This window comes from Protopterus annectens, chromosome 1.part0 (assembly GCF_019279795.1).
Source record: "Protopterus annectens isolate FY-2018-M chromosome 1.part0, PAN1.0, whole genome shotgun sequence".
Classification (NCBI taxonomy): domain Eukaryota; kingdom Metazoa; phylum Chordata; order Ceratodontiformes; family Protopteridae; genus Protopterus; species Protopterus annectens.
The window spans coordinates 1097392461-1097414923 of record NC_056725.1 but is presented as its reverse complement, the minus strand read 5'-3'; the positions used below and the strand labels follow the sequence as shown (position 1 = coordinate 1097414923).

The window sequence follows — 22463 nt, the reverse complement described above, 5'->3', positions numbered from 1 at the left end:
GTGAGTAATTCCAGCCCTGACACTGGGTTAAAGCTTGGGGGCACAGATGCAGTGGGGTACAGATCAGTTCAGTTAAATCTTGTGTTGGGATGCTGCTTAGTGTTCAAGCCACTACAGGTAACACAGTATATGAAATGAGCCTAGGGGAACTCACCTCTCTCAGCATTTTATGTAAAGGCAAGCAGAAACTAGCATGTATTTGTTTAAGTTACTCCCATTATCAGAGGAAAAACAGAGCTGTGTAGTAAAAGCTTATATTACAGTGTCAGATTTTGCATGATTTAAAAATACTGCATGTCACTATTTCACTCCTTGCTTCTTTCTGTTGTTTTAGTTCATACTTCTCTGCAAAATTCACTGGTGAGGGACATTGCATGACCTATTTCAAAATGATAAAAGGTCACAAACAAGGTATGTGCCAACAAGTTGTGTACAATTGTCTGTGCAAGTTTCTTTCAGTGAAGTTGATTATATTCTACCCAACCAGAATACTTTCCTTCAGTTTTGTATTCTTTTTTATATTTGAATGTTCCTTTCCTGAAGTCAGATGAAATGTTATCTTTAACCCCTTCAACTTAATGTTCCTACTTCATTCTAAAGATGACAATATAAACATTCATACTAACCATCTTTCATATTTACCCACTTTGCCACAATTGTTTTTTTTTTTTTTTAATCTTGTACATTTTATGGTTACAGCTGGTATAATGAAGAGAATAACAAAGGGTTTTTTCACAAATTTGTAAAATATGGCAAAGCTTTTACTTTACTCTCCTATTTGTTCCTAAGAAAGGTAAACCTTCAGAGGGTATGCAAATTGCACCTTGCTATAAATAACTGCATTCCAATCATTGCAGCATACCTTGGTTTATATTTAACTTGACCACAACTTGATACATACTTTAAGTTAACAGGGTCAGTTACTTCAACCCTTAATACTTAGCTGAATTCCACTGTGCTGAACTAACACACTTCTTCTTGGGCACCATGAATTACTATTTCCAGTGCATTAGAGCCATAGAACATGTTGGCACAGGGGTATTTTATTGTTTTGCATGAGCTTTTAGTAAGCACTAGGCTGGAAAACATCAGCTCCCATTGGTTATTATTACAGATGTACCCTTGTGTCCTTGTGTGGGGTCTTGTTGCATTCTCAAATGAGATGTCATATCAAAATGTGTGCCATTGCAGCCCAGGGAATAGTTCCTAATTGCATCACTGTCATACAGATGTTCAAATGCATAGCCAGTCAATGCATAAGCATGCTTGTCAAAATATTGCTTATGTGCTGAATAATAATTTGGAGAAATGGCTGATGGATTCCCCAGTGTCTGGTGGGGAGATATGTCAGAATGAAGGTAGTCTTTAGCCAGCAATAGGTTTGATTTAGAAATTCTGTCAGAATTTGGACTACTTATCCTGGACAGTACTGTAGGGCTATTGTCATATTCATTTTCTTGTGGACTCATAATTTTTCCATCTCTCTGCTGAAGGTGTTCACATGGTGAAATATTAGCCACAGATGAGCCATGGCAGACAACTCCTGCTAGTTGAGGCTGCTGGTAACTTGCCCCAAAACAGAGGGAATGTTTTTTCCCAACTCCATTTATGGATGTTATGTGATCTGGGGTAGCCTTTCTCAGCTGCAGTCTTGTTTCTTCTTCTTTAATCATTTGCTGTGTGGCTCTTATTAAAGTCTCAATTTTGCTGGGTTCATGTGGACTGCTGTGATATTGATCATTCCGGTATCTGTCACCTGATTCACTAGCAGATCCAGGATCTGGTGAACTGACCACACTCTCTTCATCCCAGTGTCCCCGGCCTAGGGAATAAATCAACAGTAATGAGATCATCTGGAAAAGTACAGACAATAACATTAGAACCATTCATTTAGGATTTTCCAATATGGATCTGACATTACACAGCTACAGTAGTATTAGAAGCAATCACAATTATGAAAAAATATTTATTTTTCTTCTTCTGTGAACCTAAGTTATAGAACTGCTCATTGTTATATAATCTCATTCATATACTGCAGACAATGACTCCATTCCACAGACTGATGTCTTCTACACTTAATATTCATATCACCATACTTGGTTTTTCATCTACTGGAAAATAATGCCCTTACATGTATATGGTCAAAATTCAACTGAAATGTAGCTTCATTTACTTCAGTAATTAGCAAGACTAATTTTAACCCTGCTTTAAAAAGCTTGCCACTAAACTTCGAAGTCTGAATTCAAACTAAAAAATATAAATCTATTTTTTTCTCTTAAAGGAGACATAGTGACGCTTTACAGGCACCAATATAAACATAGTCAAAGATAAACAATTCAGTGTTGCATGGTAAATTATATTCATCACAGTTTTTTGACTGATGTGTGTCTTTTTAGTATAAACCTAAGAATAGCCTGCAGTAGGCATACAAACAACCAGTCATGCATGCAAATTATTTTGTTATGTTTGAGTAGATTGGTTTAGATAGACTTTAAACATACTCTATGTCAAACAGCTTCACCAACAAACTGAATTTCAGGACATAACATGAACTGCCACTACAAACTTTTTAATTTACAAGCTACTAAATGTAAATAGGGTCTGGTAAGAACTTAATGGCAAGGATGTTATGTCTGTATGTGACCCACGTTTCAAGCATTTGTGCTTCCTACCACCTACCATATATGAGGAATTTTGAGATGTATTCTCAAAGGTACAGAATAACATACTATCTTAGGTTCATAGGTTCATAGGCTCATACTAGGCTATCTGCCCTGGGGCAATTATAAGCCTAGCCAGATTCTGTATGGCTTACACCACCCCTTGATTTGAGTATACTGTGCCCTTTTTAAGGTTTAGTTTACTGTGCCTCTGTCTAATAGTGACACAGGAGTAATCCCTGGGACAAACCTACGATCCCCCATCCACTTATCGAGATTCCTCTTGAAGAGATTCAGTGAGGTGCTCTGCCTCACATGAACTGGAATTCTATTCCAGAGTGAAGGGAGCCTCTCGGTTATGAACCTGTCCCTCCAGCAAGTTCTATTTATTTCTGTGCTGAGGTTCAAGTCCCTCGAGCGTGTGGCTCTAAGGGATTTAGATTTACTGAGGTGGAGCATGTCCATTAATTCTGGGTTTGACATAGCTTTGTATGTCAGGCATAGATCGCCTCGAAGTAGGCGGTATGCAACTGAGTAGAGCTGGAGTTTTTTTTAACCGAGCAGCATATGGCATCTGTTTGAGACCCTTGATCCTCTTGGTGAGATACTTTTGGGGTCTTTCTAATTGCTGCAGGTGTCGGGTAAGGTACATCCCAAAAGGGGCATTGTATTCTATGATAGGCCTGATGAGGGATGAATAAAGGGGCACGATTACCTCTCTTGATCTAGATGTGAAACCCTTCGTGATGAGGTGGGCTATGTAGAAGGTCTTTCTAACCACTTTAGCAATGTGGTTTTCAAAGGAGAGATTGTTATCAACTTGGGTCCCCAGGTCCCTAATAACTTTCTCTGTACTTAATGGGTTTCCGCCTATGTGGTAATTTGTGGGCACATTGTTTTTGCCAAAGGGTATGACTATACATTTTTTGGCATTTAGCTTTAAACCATGGCGCTGGCACCAGTTATCTGTCTCCGTGAGACCTTTTTGAAGGATGTTTGTGTCAGCTGGAGAGTTGATTATGGCGCCCAGTTTGCAGTCATCTGCGAACTTGGTGAGCCATAGTCCTCCCACGTTTGCCTGTACCTCGGAAAAGTATATACTGAACAAGAGTGGTCCCAGGACAGAACCCTGTGGGACGCCACTTGTGACCAGTTTCGAGTCTGACATGGCTCCAGCAACTCCCACTCTGTGGGTTCTGTCTTTGAGCCAGTTTGCGACCCATCTTGTGACATAGGGGTTTATATTTAAGCTGGATAGCTTATCTATGATGCCCGAGTGGGGTATTGTGTCAAATGCCTTTGCAAGGTCCAGATAGGCTGTGTGGACTACCTTCCCTTCATCTATGGCTTTGGTGACTGTTTCAAAGAAGTCGACCAGGTTCAAAAGGCAGGATCTGCCCTTGACAAAGCCGAACTGGGCAGGATATAGTGTCTGTAGGTCCCCAATGTCTTTGTTTATGAGCTCCATGATGATCATCTCCATAGCCTTGCAGACTAAGCTAGTCAGGCTTATGGGGCGATAGTTTCCAGGGTCCGTAGAGGCTCCACCTTTGTGGAGTGGGACCACTGTTGCCGTACGCCATTCTGTGGGCACATATCCTGTAGTGAGGCTGAGATTGTATAGCTGTTTTGTTTGAGGGATTAGTTCCTCTTGGAGTTCATGTAGGACGCAACCTGGGACGCCATCTGGTCCCATGGAAGGAGTGTTTTTTGCTTTGGAGAAGGCAGCCTTCACCTGAGCATCTGAGATATTTGGGAGGCAGCCCTCTGCTGGGATACATACTTGCTCTTTTGGGGGGGGGGGTGGAGAAGTTTGCACTGAACCTGTCTGCCAGGATATTGGCGATGTCTGTGGGTTTGGTGTATTTTTTGTCGTTTAGAATCAACTCAGAACAAGTCTGGGAGTTGCATCCCAGGTTTCTAACATAACTGAAAAAGCCTTATGATTGTCTTTGGTTTCCTGTGCAATTTTTCTCTCGAAGCTAGCCTTGGAGAATTTTATGAGGGATCGTAATTTTTTGCTAGTACTGATCAGAGATGCTTTCCCTGTTAGGGATTTTTCTCTATCATGTAGTAGCTTCCTCCTTCTGTTGTACAGTTTATTTATGGCAGGGGTCCACCAGACCGGACGCCTGCCTTTGGATGATTGGGTCTTGGTTTTGTTTGGGATAGCATGATCCATGCATTCCTGGAGATGTCCATAGAATGCATTTATGTAGGATTCTGCAGTTTGGGACGTAGTTTCCACTGGCCCTGGGGCCTTGAAGGATTCCACTTCGGTTTTAAGAAGTGAGAAGTTCGCTTTTGAGAAGTTTTTCACTGTGGTTTTCTGGGCTGGGGGTGGGGTCGGGATGTGGACATCCAGTGAAATTAATTTATGGTCTGATCTTACCAATGAGGGATATACTTCTGGTGTGGAGCATAGAGTCCCCATGTTGGTAATGATCAGGTCTAGCATGTTGTCCCCTCTTGTGGGAGTGGTGACTAGTTGTTCCATAGCATTTGAGTTTATAATTTCCAGGAATCTTTGGGCTAAGGTGCTGGGGCTTGAGTAGTGCTCCCAGTCAATGTTTGGGTAGTTGAAGTCACCCAATATAATGGTGTTCGGAGAGATCTTCATATTCTCCAATGTTTTCAGGAAAGCCGAGTGGGATTGCTGACTTTGAGAGGGTGGTCTGTAGGATGCTATAAACTGAAAAGCAGTCTTGCCCACTGTTAGTTGCACATGGATGGTCTCCGATACCGTGCAATGCCACTAACCTGGAGGTGTGGATATCCTTGATAAATATGGAAACTCCCCTCCTTTTGTGGTTCGGTCCGGGTTTTGGGGCCGAAAAGCATGATATGAGGTATAGCCTGGTAGTGCTGGGGTGCTCTCTGGAGCCTTGAACCAGGTTTCTGTCACTGCACAGATATCGATCTTCTCCATACTGAGGAGAGCTTCGAGTGCGTGCATCTTGAGGTTAAAACTTCTGGCGTTTAGCAGCATTACCCTTAGTTTCTTGTTCCTTGTGCTGTCTATGGGGGTGGGTTTGACTTTTGAGCCTTGCCTAAAAAAGGCACTATGGGGGTGGCAAGAGCCTTTGCCAATATCCGAAAGCCCAGTGGTGACAGGTGCAAGCCGTCCCTAGCGAAGCAACGTGGCTTGTCGAGCATGTCATCCCAGGCTGACAGACACTGAATCCCCTTTGAATGACACCAAAATTTTAGCCAATTGTTTATCGATCATTTTGTCTTTGTACTGTGGCATCATTCCAGGTGAGGGTAAGATGCTGCTCAAGGTCAGGGTCATACCAGCCTGGGCTACATGATCAGAGAGCTCCTCTATGTCTCTTTTCATGTAGTCCAGGGAGGTACATCTCAGGTCATTCACACCAGCATGTACAATGACTGAGTCATATTTGTATTTGCTTTGGAGTGACCTGAGTGCTTGCGTTATGTGTCGGATCCTAGCACCCGACAGGCAGCTCACCGTGACCTTCTCTTTATTCAGCCTGGTGAGCGGGGCGTCAGTGTGTCTGACAATAGAGTCACCTATAACAACAGTATCAGGTGTGTTATTCAGCCTTAAGGGCTGTGGCTGCTTGGCACACTGACTTTGTGGGTTATGTGTTGTGTGTGTTTTGTTTTGAGGTAGCGTTTGCTTGGATGTCTGCTTTGGAGGTCTCTGTTGCTTAGGTAGATTTTTATTTAGAGCCTCCGAGTATGTTTTTGTGTATTTATGTGTTTGGTTCACTGATGTGGTGGGACTATGTGATACTGGAATTGTGTTGTGTGAGGTTACCTTCTCCTCCTGACTGGTTACACCAGTTTTGAGATGAGAGAGCTCAGCCTCCAGTTTGGCTAAATAGTTGCATCTCTCACATATATTTGAACCTGTTTGGAGGAGGAGAGGGTTGTCCGTGTACATGAGACAGTTGTAACATTGCCTCAAAATTCTCAGATTCACCAGCTGGACTGGAGAGGAAACCATTGACTGACCCTTGGACATGCTAGAGTAATAGGGAAACTGAATTTAAGACGGACCAATAGAGGACAGGGTAATCGTAGAGAGTATAAGAGTAAGTAGTGCTTCTGGTTTAATAGTGCTAACTTGTAGGATTACTTAATTGGACCAGTGAAGGGCCTTAGAATGAGAATATGGTGTTTAAATTGAGAGATAGAGCAGTTCTAAGGGAAAAAGTGAAGAGCAGACTTTGTGGAGCCAGGAATAGTTTAAACCCAATTAGGCGCTGCCCGCTGTTGCGCTATGCACAAAAACGCGCAAAACCACGCAAAAGAGGGTTTTAAGAGAGGAAGATGAAGGAGTTTTGGAATTGACCCAAAATGGCCAATAAAACTACAGCTTCAAGTCAGTAACCACTTCCACAGGGGCAGGCAGGCTGCTCAATGTTTTTCACTGCCACTGATCAACAGAGGGACTTCTCTTTAGCCCAAGCAAAAAATGGCCTCACAGAAACTTACAAATAGTTCAAGAACAGCAAGCCTGTAACTGAACTTTTTTAAATCTCAGAAAAGTGGGAAAAAAGCAAGATTTTTTTTGGTTTTTTGTTTTTTCAGAGATAGCAGAGGTTCACAAGTATCAACAAGTTATAACAGTGCAGTAAATGACCCCACACAAGAGTGCTAGGCCAAAGACAGATAAAATGCAAGTTTTGAGAAAAAAACGATTTTAAAAATAAGTGCAAACAGGAAATTCAGTAAACAGCTCTAGGTTGTGCTCTAAATACAGTTACTAATGCAGAAATACATCTGCAGTTTATTTTTGTATAATTTGATGCTACATTCCCTAACCCAGCATCACCCAGACATTCCTGCATCATCTACCACTACCTCGCGGGATAAAAAATAAATCCAGTTCACAGCCCCCTCTAAAATCTTCATGATGATTTATTAACTTAATAGCATATGTACCAAGACAATATAAGGCCCTACACTTCACTGTTTCTGTGTTATTATCGAAGTACATCATATAAAACAGGTATACCTAATTTATTCTATTTACAGTGTATACTTTTGGACCAGACCACATCCAAGTGCACTGTCCTATTGTAGTGATTACATGCTTGCATTTTTACAGCTATAGAAAAATCCCTAATGAAAATATTTTAATCACTCCAGCTTCACTATATTCAAATTAGGTAGCAGCACCATGTTTCCGTAGTTAAATGTCTATTATTCTCACAATTACAATTAACAAATGTGTCTCTAATAAAAATGTTTTGGGATATCAGAAGTAGCTTAGTTGACAACCATTAGGAATTGGGATTCAGTTCGAACTGAAACATGGTCAGTATGAAAAAAAGATCTGCCCCACATTCTGGCTTTGCTAACATTATCCATGTAGGTAAAAGAGAGGATTATTATCAGGTCTCTGATCACAACCAGCTCAATATGGGTTTGAGACATAGATGCCAAGAAATTTATCTCAACAAAGAAGCTCAGGGGGTGAATATTAGCATCTATGTTAAGATCACATAATAAAGGGTTATGATTGGAGACCCAATCATGACTCTTAATAGTACATGGAGCTTTATCTGCTCTATGTACCAATTAGAAAAAACAAAAACACTCAAGTGTTTTGCTGGCTTTCAAAGCTGTAAAGTACTTATCAAGTGGTGTCAAAAAGACAGCATAACAAGTTGCCTCATTTTAAAGGAAGTTAGGGACATATTACTGGTACAAACAGCAGGCAGAAAGGAATCCATTTTGAATTCTTCCATTGTTGTTTGCTGGCCAGTACTGGCAGATTTAACTGTCTGGCGAGATACCCTATCTTAACAAATGAAGCAGAGGAGCTTAAAACTTGCTACTTTCAGGTCTCGCATTATGGAGGAGCTTACCTGGTTTGACTTTTTCTTGATATGTGAGCATAAACATCACAGTCCATGCACTACATATTAGTTTTATGGTGTAAATATGTATGCCTTCTCAAAGTTCTTTTGCAATAAACTCAATCTGTATTTTATCAATTGTCACAGTGTTAAAAACAATAAAAACATTCTTAAAGAATATTGTACATGTATGCTTACATAAAAAAATGATAAAAGGTAATGCAATTAGAAAATGCTGATATGCATTTAGCAGTATTTTTCTCAAAGATACTGGTAACTATTTATCACAAAAGCTGATTAATGATTAAATGTTTACAGCTCAATACCCATTTTCTTTACTTCCTGTTTTTCTCTTCCTCTATTTTGCTCACTCCATATTCATTTCTTGTCAGAATTCAGTCTGACCATATTATTAGAAAAAACATTTTCATTTTGCATACTAGTAGGGCATTCTTGTGGGGGCGATAAATAAGAATCACCTGTATGTTTTAAAAACAATGTTGCCAGTCTAAAAGAATTAAAATATGTATAAAGGATTGGTATATATTTTGCAAATTACACCCAGTTTCAACTCATGCATTTGCAAGAGATTAGAAAATGTTTGATATATTTAATACATATATACTTCTCTGTCTCTCTCTCTCTCTCTCTCTCACACACACACAAACACACACACGTGTGCACACACACGCGCGTGCGCACACACACACACACACACACACACACACACACACACGCAGATATATATATATATATATATATATATATATATATATATATATATATATATATATATATATATATATAAAATAATTTGAGTTTCCACACCAACCTCAAACGGGTGTAACGTTGAATCAGAATGTCGAATTTCAAAGTGGCGATCGGTCAGAATGTCATACAAAACACCAAATGCGAAATTTCCGGCTGCTCTACCACCTAAACAAGCACTACCATGGGTCAAAAAGTGGGGGGGGTATTGTGTGTTTCACATATCTCTGGTTCGCAATTGTGAGAACCTGTTGCACTGCTTTCAAACATTTTCCGATCGACCATCCACCGGCCGATCAAATGAATGTATACCATATGTGTGTGTGTGTGTTTGTGTGTGTGTGTATATATATATATATATATATATATATATATATATATATATACACACACACACACACATATATATGGTTATACTTTATAATCTTGAAATACTGAAATGTCGAATTTCAGTATTTCGAGACTATAAAGTCGAAAGTGCAGTTACGCGAAACTGCATAATAGCGAATGCAGAAATGTTGCATTTGCCATTATGTGTTCGCGTACGTGCGGTGTGGTTTGTGGATTTAGCTGGGGTTTGAGGTAAGTGGTGTTTTTGTAAGGGTATTAGGTAGGGATTTTAGTGTGTGTGGTGGTGAGTTTTATGTGTTTGTGTGTTTAGTATGACCTCGGAGTTAGTATATATAAGTAGGGAGGGGTATGGGGGGGTGCAGCCCCCCCACATGGGGGTTTCATGGGGGCTTTCCCCCCTGCTTTTAGCAAGATTGCTTGTGTGTGTGTTGGTTTTGTTGTGGTGGTGTGTTAGTTTGGTTTTGTAGTGTTGGTAGGTAGGTGTATTTGTGTTTGTGTGGTGTAGTGTTTTGTTTGTGTGACATTCGTGGCTTTATAGTCTCGAGATACTGAAATTCGATATTTCAGTATTTTGAGATTATAAAGTGAATCCATATATATATATATATATATATATATATATATATATATATATATATATATATATATATATATATATATATATATATATCTACATACACCAAAACACGGAAAACTAGTTGTACAGGAACTACATCGTCATACAAATTACTAAAATAGGCTGTTGTCATAACTTCTAATGTAAGATCTGTGTCAAAGATCACTTTGCGATCTTATTAAAAATATGAAAAAGATTTGCAGTGGTATTGCTTGTTTAAACCGTGGTTTATTAAGTAAAAAGAAGAGAAGAGCATTTTCCTCCCTTGTCAAAGCTTTGCCAGATCTGTTTATCACTACCACAATGATCCCTATAAAAGCCTGGAAGAAGCTACAGGGAATGATCTAAAAGAGAGTGTCCCAGATATACTGGAGCATGCATGTCCAGATTTGGAGGTCCCAGATATACTGGAGCACGCATGTCCAGATATGGAGGTCTAACATTATCTACACTACGAGGATTGAACAACAGGACTGCTACTCTCTGTCTCTCTCTCTCTCTCTCTCTCTTTACCATTTGTGGTTTTGCCCCCACTGCCAGCCAATCATTAGTTTCCTGCTGACCAAACAGCCTATTTGCACTCCATCACCAGGATGGGGGTGACTGGGCATACCCATCATTTTAGTATCTATTACAGGTGATTTACATTTTTACTGGAATCTCTATATCCCCTGCACATCATTCGTTTACTTGACTGAAGGAGAAATGCAATGGGGCTACCTGAGATGTTTATCCCTCACCTTCATAAGGGGCATCACCAGCAGTAATTCTGCCCTCCCATCCTCAAACAATGTCATGATTTTCCTGGTCTGCACCACTGAAACTACATAGTCACATGTTTTCACCGAGCACCCACAACACATTCCTCAACCTACAAGAGGCCAGTGGGTCACCCCCTTCATATCTGTCCCTCACACCCTGCCTGGCTCCTCTAGTACCAGAGCTGGTAATCAAACTCTGGTCATCTGGGCCCATCTCTCCTCACCAAACAGCCAGGCCATTCTGATTGCTACTTTATGACAGCTTTTCCAGGCTACTTTGACTAAAAGAATGGGAAATGGACTTTTGGAAAATGGATGGCTGTCACAGTGCTATCAGAAAAAAAGTAGTGCTTCCACTCCCACTAGGCAATGTCCAGGCCTACCTAACACACGGGACAAGGATGGTAAATAGTCACTAGGCAAATAGTGACAACAATCTACTCTTCTCCTCCCTGCATATACAATCAGCATCACACACAAGGAATATATCTTCATCGATTTAATGCCAGGACTTCACACAGTAAACTCCTGAATTGCAAGCCTTAGTCTCCTTCTACAGCTTTCTTTTCTTTGCCATTGCTAAAGTTTAGACCTCACATATATTTTGATATGCCTTCTGCTGACCTGAGACATGCTGAGACATGCTATATTTTATAAACAAATGTGTCTACTTACAGGAGGAGGCAAACTGGGGGGTGGTTATCACATGCTACTCTACATTACGGCCTACCCTGTTCAGACCACTTGACACATCAAACAACGTACTCATAAAATATAGAGGGTGCTGCACATATCATCTCACAAAGCCAATCCTAATTTTAATTGTTATCTGCCTGAGATGGTTGTGGATGTAAAAGATTCCATGGCCCTTATAAAAAAAGAATAGGAGAAATTCCTTGGTACTGTGTTCAGATTTCTCTTACCCAATATGAATACCACCTCTTGTCTCCTCTGAAAAGATAACCCTGACATACTGAGCTAACTTGGTCAACAAAGAATAAATAAATATACACAGATATGTTGGCTGGATGGTTATAAGTAGTACTCAGCCATGCAGGAATAAATGCCATCTTGTTCAGAAGCTTAGAGCAAACGATACATGTTTGTGCAGGGTTCCTTAGAGTTAATGTCTAACTGCCATTGCTTTGCTGCTTTGGCATGAATCCAGTAGTGTGTCCTTTAGACTAGCCACTGCATGTGGTTTGATTAGCCTCCTTGCAACATTTCCTCCTTCATTTTTCCCTCTCTCCGCTTCACTCTTACTAGATGACACTAACTTATCAGCACTTTGTTTCACAAACTGGAAGGCATTCGATGTGGAATTTATAGAGATATTATATACAAAAATCAGGCATGAATTTCTATATGATGGTGTATATGGCCTTCTTCAAAGTAGTACCTATCTGTAAAGCGTTCAAGTGGGCATATTATACAATTATAACACTATGCTATTTCTCTCAGTACATTAACATAGCTACTTGAAAGCATTGTGTATGTACAGGTTTGAACCCACACTAATTTCTACATTCTACCAAGTAACGTGGTATATTTACTGCATAACAGCACAATCACTTTTTTGGCATGAGGACTAACCCACAACATTAAAAAATGTTTACACTACAAAGATAATAAAATAAATTAAAATCATTATATGTCAGTGTACCTGAAGGAACACATCCTTTTTAGAAAAGGTAGTCTGACTTTATGTTTTGCACTACCAACTTAAATGGAAAATGGTTACATTTGTTCATAAAAACTGTAAAAAATGTCCTTCAAAATCTCTTAATACATTATTCAAAACTCAGACTAGATACAAACAAAATCAGCGCTGTTCTAAATTCCAAACAAATTATCCAGATGCACACAAAGGGAATGTACAGCAGCTTTTACTAGTTTCATCCAAAAGCATCAATAAAATATATGCAATGCATTGTATGTTAAATATACCCTCAGCCAGTTCATGAATGCTGCCCGCCTTAAGCACCAGACCCATGGAAACACCATCTTGTCCCATCTGATGTGGCGACATTTTTTAATTATTTTATTTATTTGTCTTTTGAGAACAGAAAAAGGTCTGACTGGGCAACAGCCTCATTTTAGGGGAGGCCTGTGGAAAAATGCTCCAGAGATAAAAAACAGTGTGATATAATACAATGCTAATGACTAGCATGTACAGAACAGCCAATCACAGACAAAGCAGTGGGAATCCCATGCCTGAGAGTATACTGTCAGTGGACCACATAGGGAAGTGCATGACATACTGAAAGAAGCTCTGTATTCCATATATTTCAAAGTCGTGCTGAGTACCATAATCTGGTTACACTACAACAGTACTAAGGAAGTGCCTGGCAAAGTAGGTTGCTCAGTACTTTTGAGTGTTTGTATATCAGTATCATAGAAAGTCTTTAGATAAAACAGAAAAAGCATGGAGCAAAACATTGCAGCTGTGTGCTATGTATATCATACTGCATGTATTTCAGAATAACTTAAATGTGCTTCTCTGTTACACTTTTTTGAAGATTAGTCCAGCAAGTAGCAATATCATAAATGCTGTTCATAAATATATTCATGTTTTCAATTCAATATCAGTATTTAAAAACTAACTAAAGATTGATATTGTTCAAAATTCTGGAACTCTATAGAAATAATCCAATAAATTCTTAGATGGGTGTTTCAGCAGTCATGGGTTATAAAAGTATTTCCATTCAGTAGCTGAAAATATCTTGGGAAATGTAATTTAAGTTTAGAATATGTTCATGCTTGCTTCTGCTATTTGTTATGGTATATAGGTATTACTTCCTTATGTGGGGGGTTTGTTTTTTAGTTCTCCTATGTCATTTATTTCTGTTAACAAATTATGTTAAAGTATGAATTTCAAAATATGTGTAGAAGCTAAGGATCAGGGAGCGCAGCATTTGAGACCCACATATTAGTAATGGAGGTGATTCTTAAGAATAAAGGGGGAAGACAAGTCTCCGTTCACAGATTCAAAGGCTGTACCGTGTGGATAACTAGGACATTTTGCAAGAAGGAACCAGGACATGCACAGTACATTCACATACCGTGAGCCCTGCAGTGTACAAAGCCCAGCGGCAGTAAATTATGTTACATATGCCACCTAGATTGGGTGTAGGGCAGAGAAAGACAATGAAAATGCTTAGTGAACTAAATGCACACATACATGCACTCCTATAAATGCATGTATGAGTGTATGTCTGCATGTGTGTGTCTGTGTGTGTTTGCGTTTGTTTTTGTGCACACCCATGCACATTTGTGTGTTCCAGTCCATGTTCATGTATACTCATAGATGGTGTGTGTGTGTGTGTGTGTGTGTGTGTGTGTGTGTGTGTGTGTGTGTGTGTGTGTGTGTGTGTGCACGCGCATGCGCGTGACCGTGCATGTGCTTATACACATACGTGAGTGCATGCATGTATACAGGTGTTTGTGTATGCTTATGTGCTTGTGTATAAATGTGTGAGAGTGTTCGTGTGTGTGAGTGTATGTATGTATGTATGTATGTATGCATGTATGTGTGTAGTTTGTTTCTATAATAATATATACACTATACAGCTCCATGGTGAGTACTGCACATGATTACATAAAGAAATGGGATGACGTTCTGCAGGCAAGCTGGCATAGGGACAAGGTGTTTGACTACAATACCAGCAAGTCAAAATGAATTGATAACACCTCCAGGAAGCTGGACTGTCTGCTGGGGACATTCAGCTTTAGCATCTGATGGCCATCTCTCTCACTTTGGGTGAAGGGAACAGGTTTTGCTACTGTTGTGAGGCTCCTTAGTAGAAAAGAGGGGGACATAAAACAAGGAGCACACTTATGGAAACCAGCAAGATGCCTTAATTTGCACATGGAGGGGTATAAGAACCACTTATAAGTGCACTATATAGCAGCAAAACAAACAAAACAAAGCAGCAGCTTGAGCTGTAGTTTGAAAGTCCACTACCAGTAGCCAGTTTCACTCGGTCCTCTGTGAGAGGCATGACAGTCCGAAATGACTGGTAGGCCTTTTTACCTGGAGAATAAGCACCCACTCAGTGGAAGACATGGAACTAACAAGGAGAGCACAAAAAATTCAGTGGGGGTTCTGAGCTCAGCACTGAGCAAAACAAAAGGGGGGGGTGATTGGTAAACAAGTGTGGCAGTTTGGCTGATTATTAAAAATAAATAAATAAATAAATAAATAAATAAATAAATAAAACAAGAAGAAACTTCTCAGTGTGGAGGGTGTGATGTTCACTTCCTGAATTATGTTATGCACCTAGTTCACTTAAGCTGTTCTACAAAATAATCAAATTGAAACATTAGGTGTCCACAGTTGAGTTAAAAATGGAATACCCTTTATTGAAACAAACAAGTGATTCTGAGTATAATGAAAAGCATCAAAAACATTTCTTATTTATGTATAACCAGGTTATTTGGAGCAAGGGAGTGGTTACAGAAGGTGGTTCTGTTAAGAGCATTAAAACCATTAAAATCATTCCTTTAGCCAAGTCTCCCTTCACCCTAAACACCATAGTGTAATCTGATACTGTCCTACCTAAAAACTGAAACTAAAAAGCTAAAGTAAAATATAAGACCAGTTTATTAACACTTTACACAGATTAACCAACTAATCCAAAACTTTATTAATTAAGAAACTAATTAACTAAAAACTGAGTTACTAAATAACAAAAAGATCTACCAGAATAAATATTAACTAAACCACTTTTAACAAAGATTGCTTTCATATCAAATACTTCATTAGATTTGTGTGTCAAAAACAAAACATAATATGAATGAACATGCATGAATCTATAAGTGAAAACCTAGGTAGCATGAAAAACATAAAAATAATTGCTAAGGTGGAAATATAGTGATAAATGTTAAAAATAAAGCACTAAGGCCAGGATATGTCAAAAAGTGTAGCATCAAACTAAGAAAACACTTAGTTTGAATATGTAAAAATACACTGAAGATTAATTAGTTTTCTTCGGCAGCACATATACTAAAATTGGAACGATACAGAGAAGATTAGCATAGCCCCTGCGCAAGGATGCCACACAAATTTGGGAAGCGTTCCATATTTTATTCACATGGTGTTTGCTGATAAATGCTAGTTATTGTCACAAGTCTCCAAAAGAAATTGTAAGAAAAACAAAAGATTCAGAAAGATATGGAAAAAATGGATCTATATTAGAACATCAAAGTTTTACAACATCGAGTGTTCTAATATCAACCCCAAAACAGCGAACGCTGAAAATAGCGAAGCTGCAGAACACCGAATTTTTTCCTAGGGAAAGAATTCGGTTGACTGTTTCTGTGGCTTCACTATTTTCAGCACTGTGGTGGAAAGTTATGGGTTGGGTTCAGGTAAGTGCGCGATTGTGCAGACATTAGGGTTAGGGCGCGGGTTAGGTGAGTTAGGGTTAGGGCGCAGGTGAGGTGAGTGTGCGATAGTGACAGACATTAGGGTTAAGGCGGGGTAGGTGAGTTAGAGTTAGGGTGTGGGTTAAGTGAGTGTGTGATAGTGACGGACCTTAGGGTTAGGGTTTGGGTTAAGGTAAGTGGATAGATAGTGTATGTACAGTTTAGTGTAGGGTAGATGTAGGATTGTAAGTGTATGTGTATGGATTGCTGTTTTATTGGTGTGCTTGTGTTGTGCGCGTGTTTCTCGGAACAGCAATTTTTTTTTCCCAGGGAAAAAAAAATCACTGTTCCGGGTGTTCGAAATTGTAAGCTTTCGCTTAAAAGGAGTTGATGAATTAGCATTTGCTTTTCTAAGCTTTCGCCAATTCAATATAGACCAGAAAAAAATTACAACCTTTAAAACAGAAAAAGAAAAAGACTAGGCCTATGGCATTGCATGCACTATCAAACTTTCACTGCCTAAAAGGAAAAAGTGCAATAAAAGCGTTCAATTTAAAAGTTAAAGTAGAATTTAATGTGGAGCCATCAAAAATGATTAATATATATAAATTCAACATCAGACACACAAGATATATTTATTTGGGATGCTTTAAAAGCATATTTATATGGACAAATTAACAAATATTGTCATAATAAGATGAAAGTATGGGATAAAGACATGAGAATAATACAAGATAAACTGGACTCATTATACACAAAAAATAAAGACAATCCGTCTTCTAAAAATATAAGAGATGAGATTTACAAACTAAATGAAGAGTATAGATCTATCCTACATCATAAAATGAAGATAACCCTAGAAAGATATAAGTTTCTTGCTTATTCTGTAAATCCTAAACATCTATCAAACCTTAATAATAAGACCAAAAGATTAAATAAATATAACTATGTTAAAGAAATACATTCTACAAGAAAGAAAAAAGAAGTATATAGTATACAAGATATATTAGAAGAGTTTAGATGTCACTTTCATGAAATCAATCAATCCACACAACAAATTCAAACACAAGATAACATAAGAGATTATATTAACAAGAATACATATAATAAACTAAATAAACAACAAATAGATGTTACTGATAAACAGATTACTTTATCAGATATGCAAAGTCAAGTAAGTAAGCTTAAACTCAATAAAGCACCAGGAAATGATGGAATTATCCCTGAAATATATAAGATAATGCCCAAAATGGCTTTTTCCTTACTACATAAAGTATATAATACGACTCAAAATGATAATATTACACCCCCATCCTGGAAATATAATTTATATCCCCTATTTTAAAATCAAAGACCCAAAATACTGTTCATCATACAGACCAATATCTTTACTGAATATTCATTATAAGATGTTTATGAATATATTCTCAGAAAGATTAAAGAAATTTTTACCCCACTTAATTGATGAAGACCAGACATGATTTATAACTAACAGAAGTACATTTGATAATATAAAATGAACCCTAGCTATTATTGACTTCTCACAAAGGAAGAAAAGGAATCTAGCTTTAATTAGTCTTGATATTAATGCTGCCTTTGATTCTATTAACTGGAATTATCTATTTATTCTTTTGCAGTGCTTACACTTTTCATATAATTTTATTAATCTTCTAAAATATTTATATGAAGAAACTTATGCATATATCAAAATAGGGTCATATATCTCCAATAAAATACCTATTACAAAAGGCACCAAACAAGGATGTCATCTCTCCCCACTACTGTTTACTTTGATCATGGTACCCTGAGCAAATGAAATAAGAAACAATAAAAATATAGAGGGCTTGGAAATGGATAAAGACATTATAGCTAAAATTCAACTGTTTGCAGATGATATTCTTATTACCACAAAAGGAAATGACTCCTCATTCATGTCATTATATGAATCGATTAAAACTTTTTAAATGGTGTCTGGCCTATTATTTAATGACAATAAAACAAAAATGTTACCCATATATTCTAATAATAAAAAAATAAAAAAAAGGATGATGGGAAATAATGCATATCATGTTGCTAATACAGATCAAATTACTTATCTTGGAATTATTCTTGCCAAAGATATAAAATCAATAATACAATTAAACTATAACATATGTTTACAAAATATTCAAGAATTATTTTCAAAATAAAACACAATAATATTTACTACCGAAGAAAGACTAACCATTATAAAAATTATAATTCTACCTAAAATCTTATACATAATACAATCCATTCAAATTTTACCCTCAAAAAGTTTTATAAATAATCTAAACACTTCAATATTAAGATTCTTTTGGTCACAAAAAAAACCCAAGAATTACAATTAATCAACATACTAACAGCTGGAAGAATGGTGGAAGAGCATTTCCAGAGCTAAATCTTTATTCAATTTCCACTATAATCAGATCAATTTCACAGCTCTTAGATATAACCTATTTAGCTAAATGGAAATTTTATGGGAAGTATCAGCCATGGAACTTATAACAAGACCATCAACATATCAATTAGAGATCATAACTACACCTTTTATATAGATCTTAAAAGAATATTTTATCACACATACTAATCCTAATCACACCGCCAGTTACATACATACTATTATAATTAACTTTAGAAATTGTATAAATAAACATATTAAATATAAAGATTACTTTTTTGTTATTTCCTACAGCATACACACAAAAGACTTTTGTTACCTCAGATATCAATAAAATTATTTTACTTAAAAATGATGAACTCAAATACTGGTTCCAGCTAACCTCTGAATACAAGACTAGTTCAGTCAATCATATTATACAGGAATATAGGCTAGATAATTCTTCATGGTTAGATATACACTCATTCTTTATCTTGATAATAAACTGAAATTAGCTTCACCAACTAGCAAACATGACAACAAGGTATTACTACAATTTCTTCAATCAACATTATTACACCAGCATACATATTCAGACAGTCTCTCCTTTATTTATAGACTTTTGAGAGAAGAAACATTTTCTTGCACACATAACTGGAACTATTATTGTTTAATTACTAATAATCCCCCAAGTGAGCAAGAAAAGATTAATTTGTTACAATCAGCTGGAAAAACATACTTTTCTCTGAAATGGAAGATATACACATGGAGATTCATGAATAGATCCTTTTATACACCACAAATAATGGGCAAAAATCAATAAAAAAAACAGAATATCTGTAATAGATGCAACTCTAGTGTAGACATTAACTGGACACATATGTTCTTTGATTGTCCAACCTTAAATATATTTTGGAGTAATGTAAATGATTTTGTACAAGCACTTTTTTCAGATAATTCCATACTGAATAAGTCTTTAATCATATTTAATACACCTGTTCCACAATGTGTTAGGAAAACTAAATACTAATTTCTATGTACTATTTTGGCAGTGGCTAGAAAGATCATAATGAAAAATTGGATCTCCAAATATCCTCCTACATTCTCTAATTAATTTATTAAAAGAAGTCAGTCATTTACAGACAAGAACCATAGCCTCTAGAACATCTAGAAAGACATATGAACATCATTTATGGGTTAATCTACAAAATATGTTGGGAAAAAATGATCATATTGCATAAAGGTAATTGACTTTCCTTGTCATTCATGAGAATAAGCTACAAAATGAAGATTACAGTGTATGTAAATGTATAAATTCTGGATGGCTATGTACATACTTTAGTTTGTTTGGTTTTGTTAATCTTATATTCATATTTAAATGTTATAAATACATGTTATCAATTTGTAAACCTGTAATGCAAAATATCTCATGTACATCTATATGATTGTTTTCATTATAATCAAAATCAATAAAATTGATTAAAAAAATGATTACTATAGACATGAGCCACCTAGCGTATTTATGTATTTGTTTGTTTGATTTATTTTATTTATTTTACATTTGTTTACCAGGATGATCCGACTGGGACAGTGCCCATTTTCAGTGGAGGCCTGGGGAGAAAAGCTCCAGCCTAAGCTTATATACAAAATTATCACATCAAGTAATAGAAATTATAGACAAAATTGACAAAAAAATGAGTGTTAACACATTTATAGGATAAAAATGTAAAAACAAAAATATTAACATTGTATCAAATAGAAAAAGACTTTAAACACTTGAATATATACAAATATATGTTTGAAATTATATATGTGGAGGAAGATAACATTAGTTAGGAAATTAAGTATGGATAATCATTTAGGCAAAGTAGTGCATAGTTAGTAATACTTCTGTGGTAAGAGTTGCAGCTAGGAATATAACTACTTATAGAGCAGTAATGTTGTTAGAAGGGATATGTTAACAGAGTTAGTACATACAGCCAAATTGTATAAGTAATGCTAAGTTAATAATTAACCTGGAGTGTTACATGTGCAAAGCAATGATTCAAATAAGTGTCTTTAGAGAGATATTTTGAAATGATTAAGATTAGTTATCCATCTAATACTATATGGAAGGGTATTTCAATTTTTAGCAACAAAGTTAGAGTAGAGGGAGTTGCCTGCTGTACTGGATACTTTGGTTACTTGGAGTAAGTCTTTGTTAGATGATCGAAGAGTACGAATGTTAGAGTAGGGTTGTAGAAGATTTTTAGGGAAGGTGCATTGTCAGGATTGTGCATTATTTTGTCAGCCATTATTAACTGGTTACAATTCATAACATGACGTAGTTCCAACTAAGAAAGATTTTTGAGGCATTGATAGTGATGGGTTGAATGTGTGAAATCTGTTGCAAATTTGGCAATCTTATTGTAACATGATTCTAATTTACTTAGTTCTGACTTTTTGAGGTTGTTAAGTATGGGGGATGCATATAAAAGTGAAGAGAGAAGGCGGGTTCTAGCCATGACTATTCTTGCAACGTCTGTTAAGAATTTGTTGTTTCTATACATTGTTCCCATTTTCTTGTGAACCTTTTTGATTGTGTTAGAAATGTCTATGTCAAATTTTAGCCTGTTGTTAATTATGACGCCTAATAGTTTTCTTTGGGAATCTGGGAAAATCCTAGCATTATTACTGGCAGTGATATAAAAGTTAGCTGGGAGGTTAATAGGTTTAGATGGATGAAAGATCATAAGTTTAGTTTTATTAGGGTTGAGAATGAGTTGTAAATTTGCTAGTCATGTTTCAATATCAGGCTTTTGTGTGATTGTAAGAAGTTGAGTTATTGTGGATGCTGCACATATGTGGGTTGAATCATCTGTGTATTGTATGATAGCTGCTTGACAGGAGGCAGTATTAAGATCATTTATGAATATGCTGAAGAGGAGGGGCCCTAGGATTGAACCCTGAGGGTCTCCAAGTGTAACAAGAAGGAGTGGGTATGTTCTTTGTAATTATTATTGCTCCATAAAAAGCATTCTAGATCTCAGAAAACTGCCACACTGTTTAAAAGACTATGGGATTGATTAATGCTGTCATTGCCTGCTAATATTATTTTACAAACAAATATCAAACAGTTTATTTCTTTTTGCACTAACGTACAATGTTATAAAGGGCATAGTTTAGGTGGCTCATGTGTACATTAATCATTTTTGATGGCTCCACATCAAACGCTTCTTTAGATTTTTAACTGAGCACTTTTGCTACACTTTTTCTTTTAGGCAGTGAAAGTCTGACAGAGCCCGGGCCTAGTCTTCTTCTTTTTCTTTTTCCATTTTACAGGCTATAATCACTCTTGGGTGCACTCCTGCACATTCAAAGTGTTTTCTTAGTGAGATGCCACACTTAAACAGATCCCCATGGCCTTAGTGCTTTATTTTTAACATTTATCACTGTATTTCCACCTTAGCAATTATTTTTATGTTGTTATCCTACCTAGGTTTTCACTTCTAGATTTATACACATGTTCACTGATATTACGATTTGTTTTTGACACACAAAGCTGATGAAGTATTTATTTGATACGAAAGCAATCTTTGTTAAAAGTGGTTTAGTTTATATTTATCAATATTTATTCTGGTATATCTTTTTGTTATTTAGTAGTTTAGACTTTTTTTAGTTAGCTAGTTTCTTAATTAATAAAGTTTTGGATTAGTTGGTTAGCCTATG

The 22463-nt window shown here is 36.9% G+C and overlaps 1 protein-coding gene and 1 non-coding gene across 2 annotated transcripts in view; one reads left to right on the top strand and one right to left on the bottom strand.

Annotated features, from left to right (window-relative positions):
- Positions 1–902: 902 nt before the first annotated feature.
- The window catches only part of SIM1 (SIM bHLH transcription factor 1), a 410929-nt gene continuing 389368 nt past the window's right edge, over positions 903–22463 (bottom strand). The window contains exon 11 of the mRNA XM_044071142.1: positions 903–1822. Coding sequence (XP_043927077.1) covers positions 1089–1822 — 734 coding nt within the window. The 3' untranslated portion in view covers positions 903–1088. The remainder of the gene's footprint in view (positions 1823–22463) is intronic.
- LOC122802191 lies at positions 15974–16078 on the top strand. The gene has a single exon (XR_006364898.1). It is a non-coding gene; the product is annotated as a U6 spliceosomal RNA (small nuclear RNA).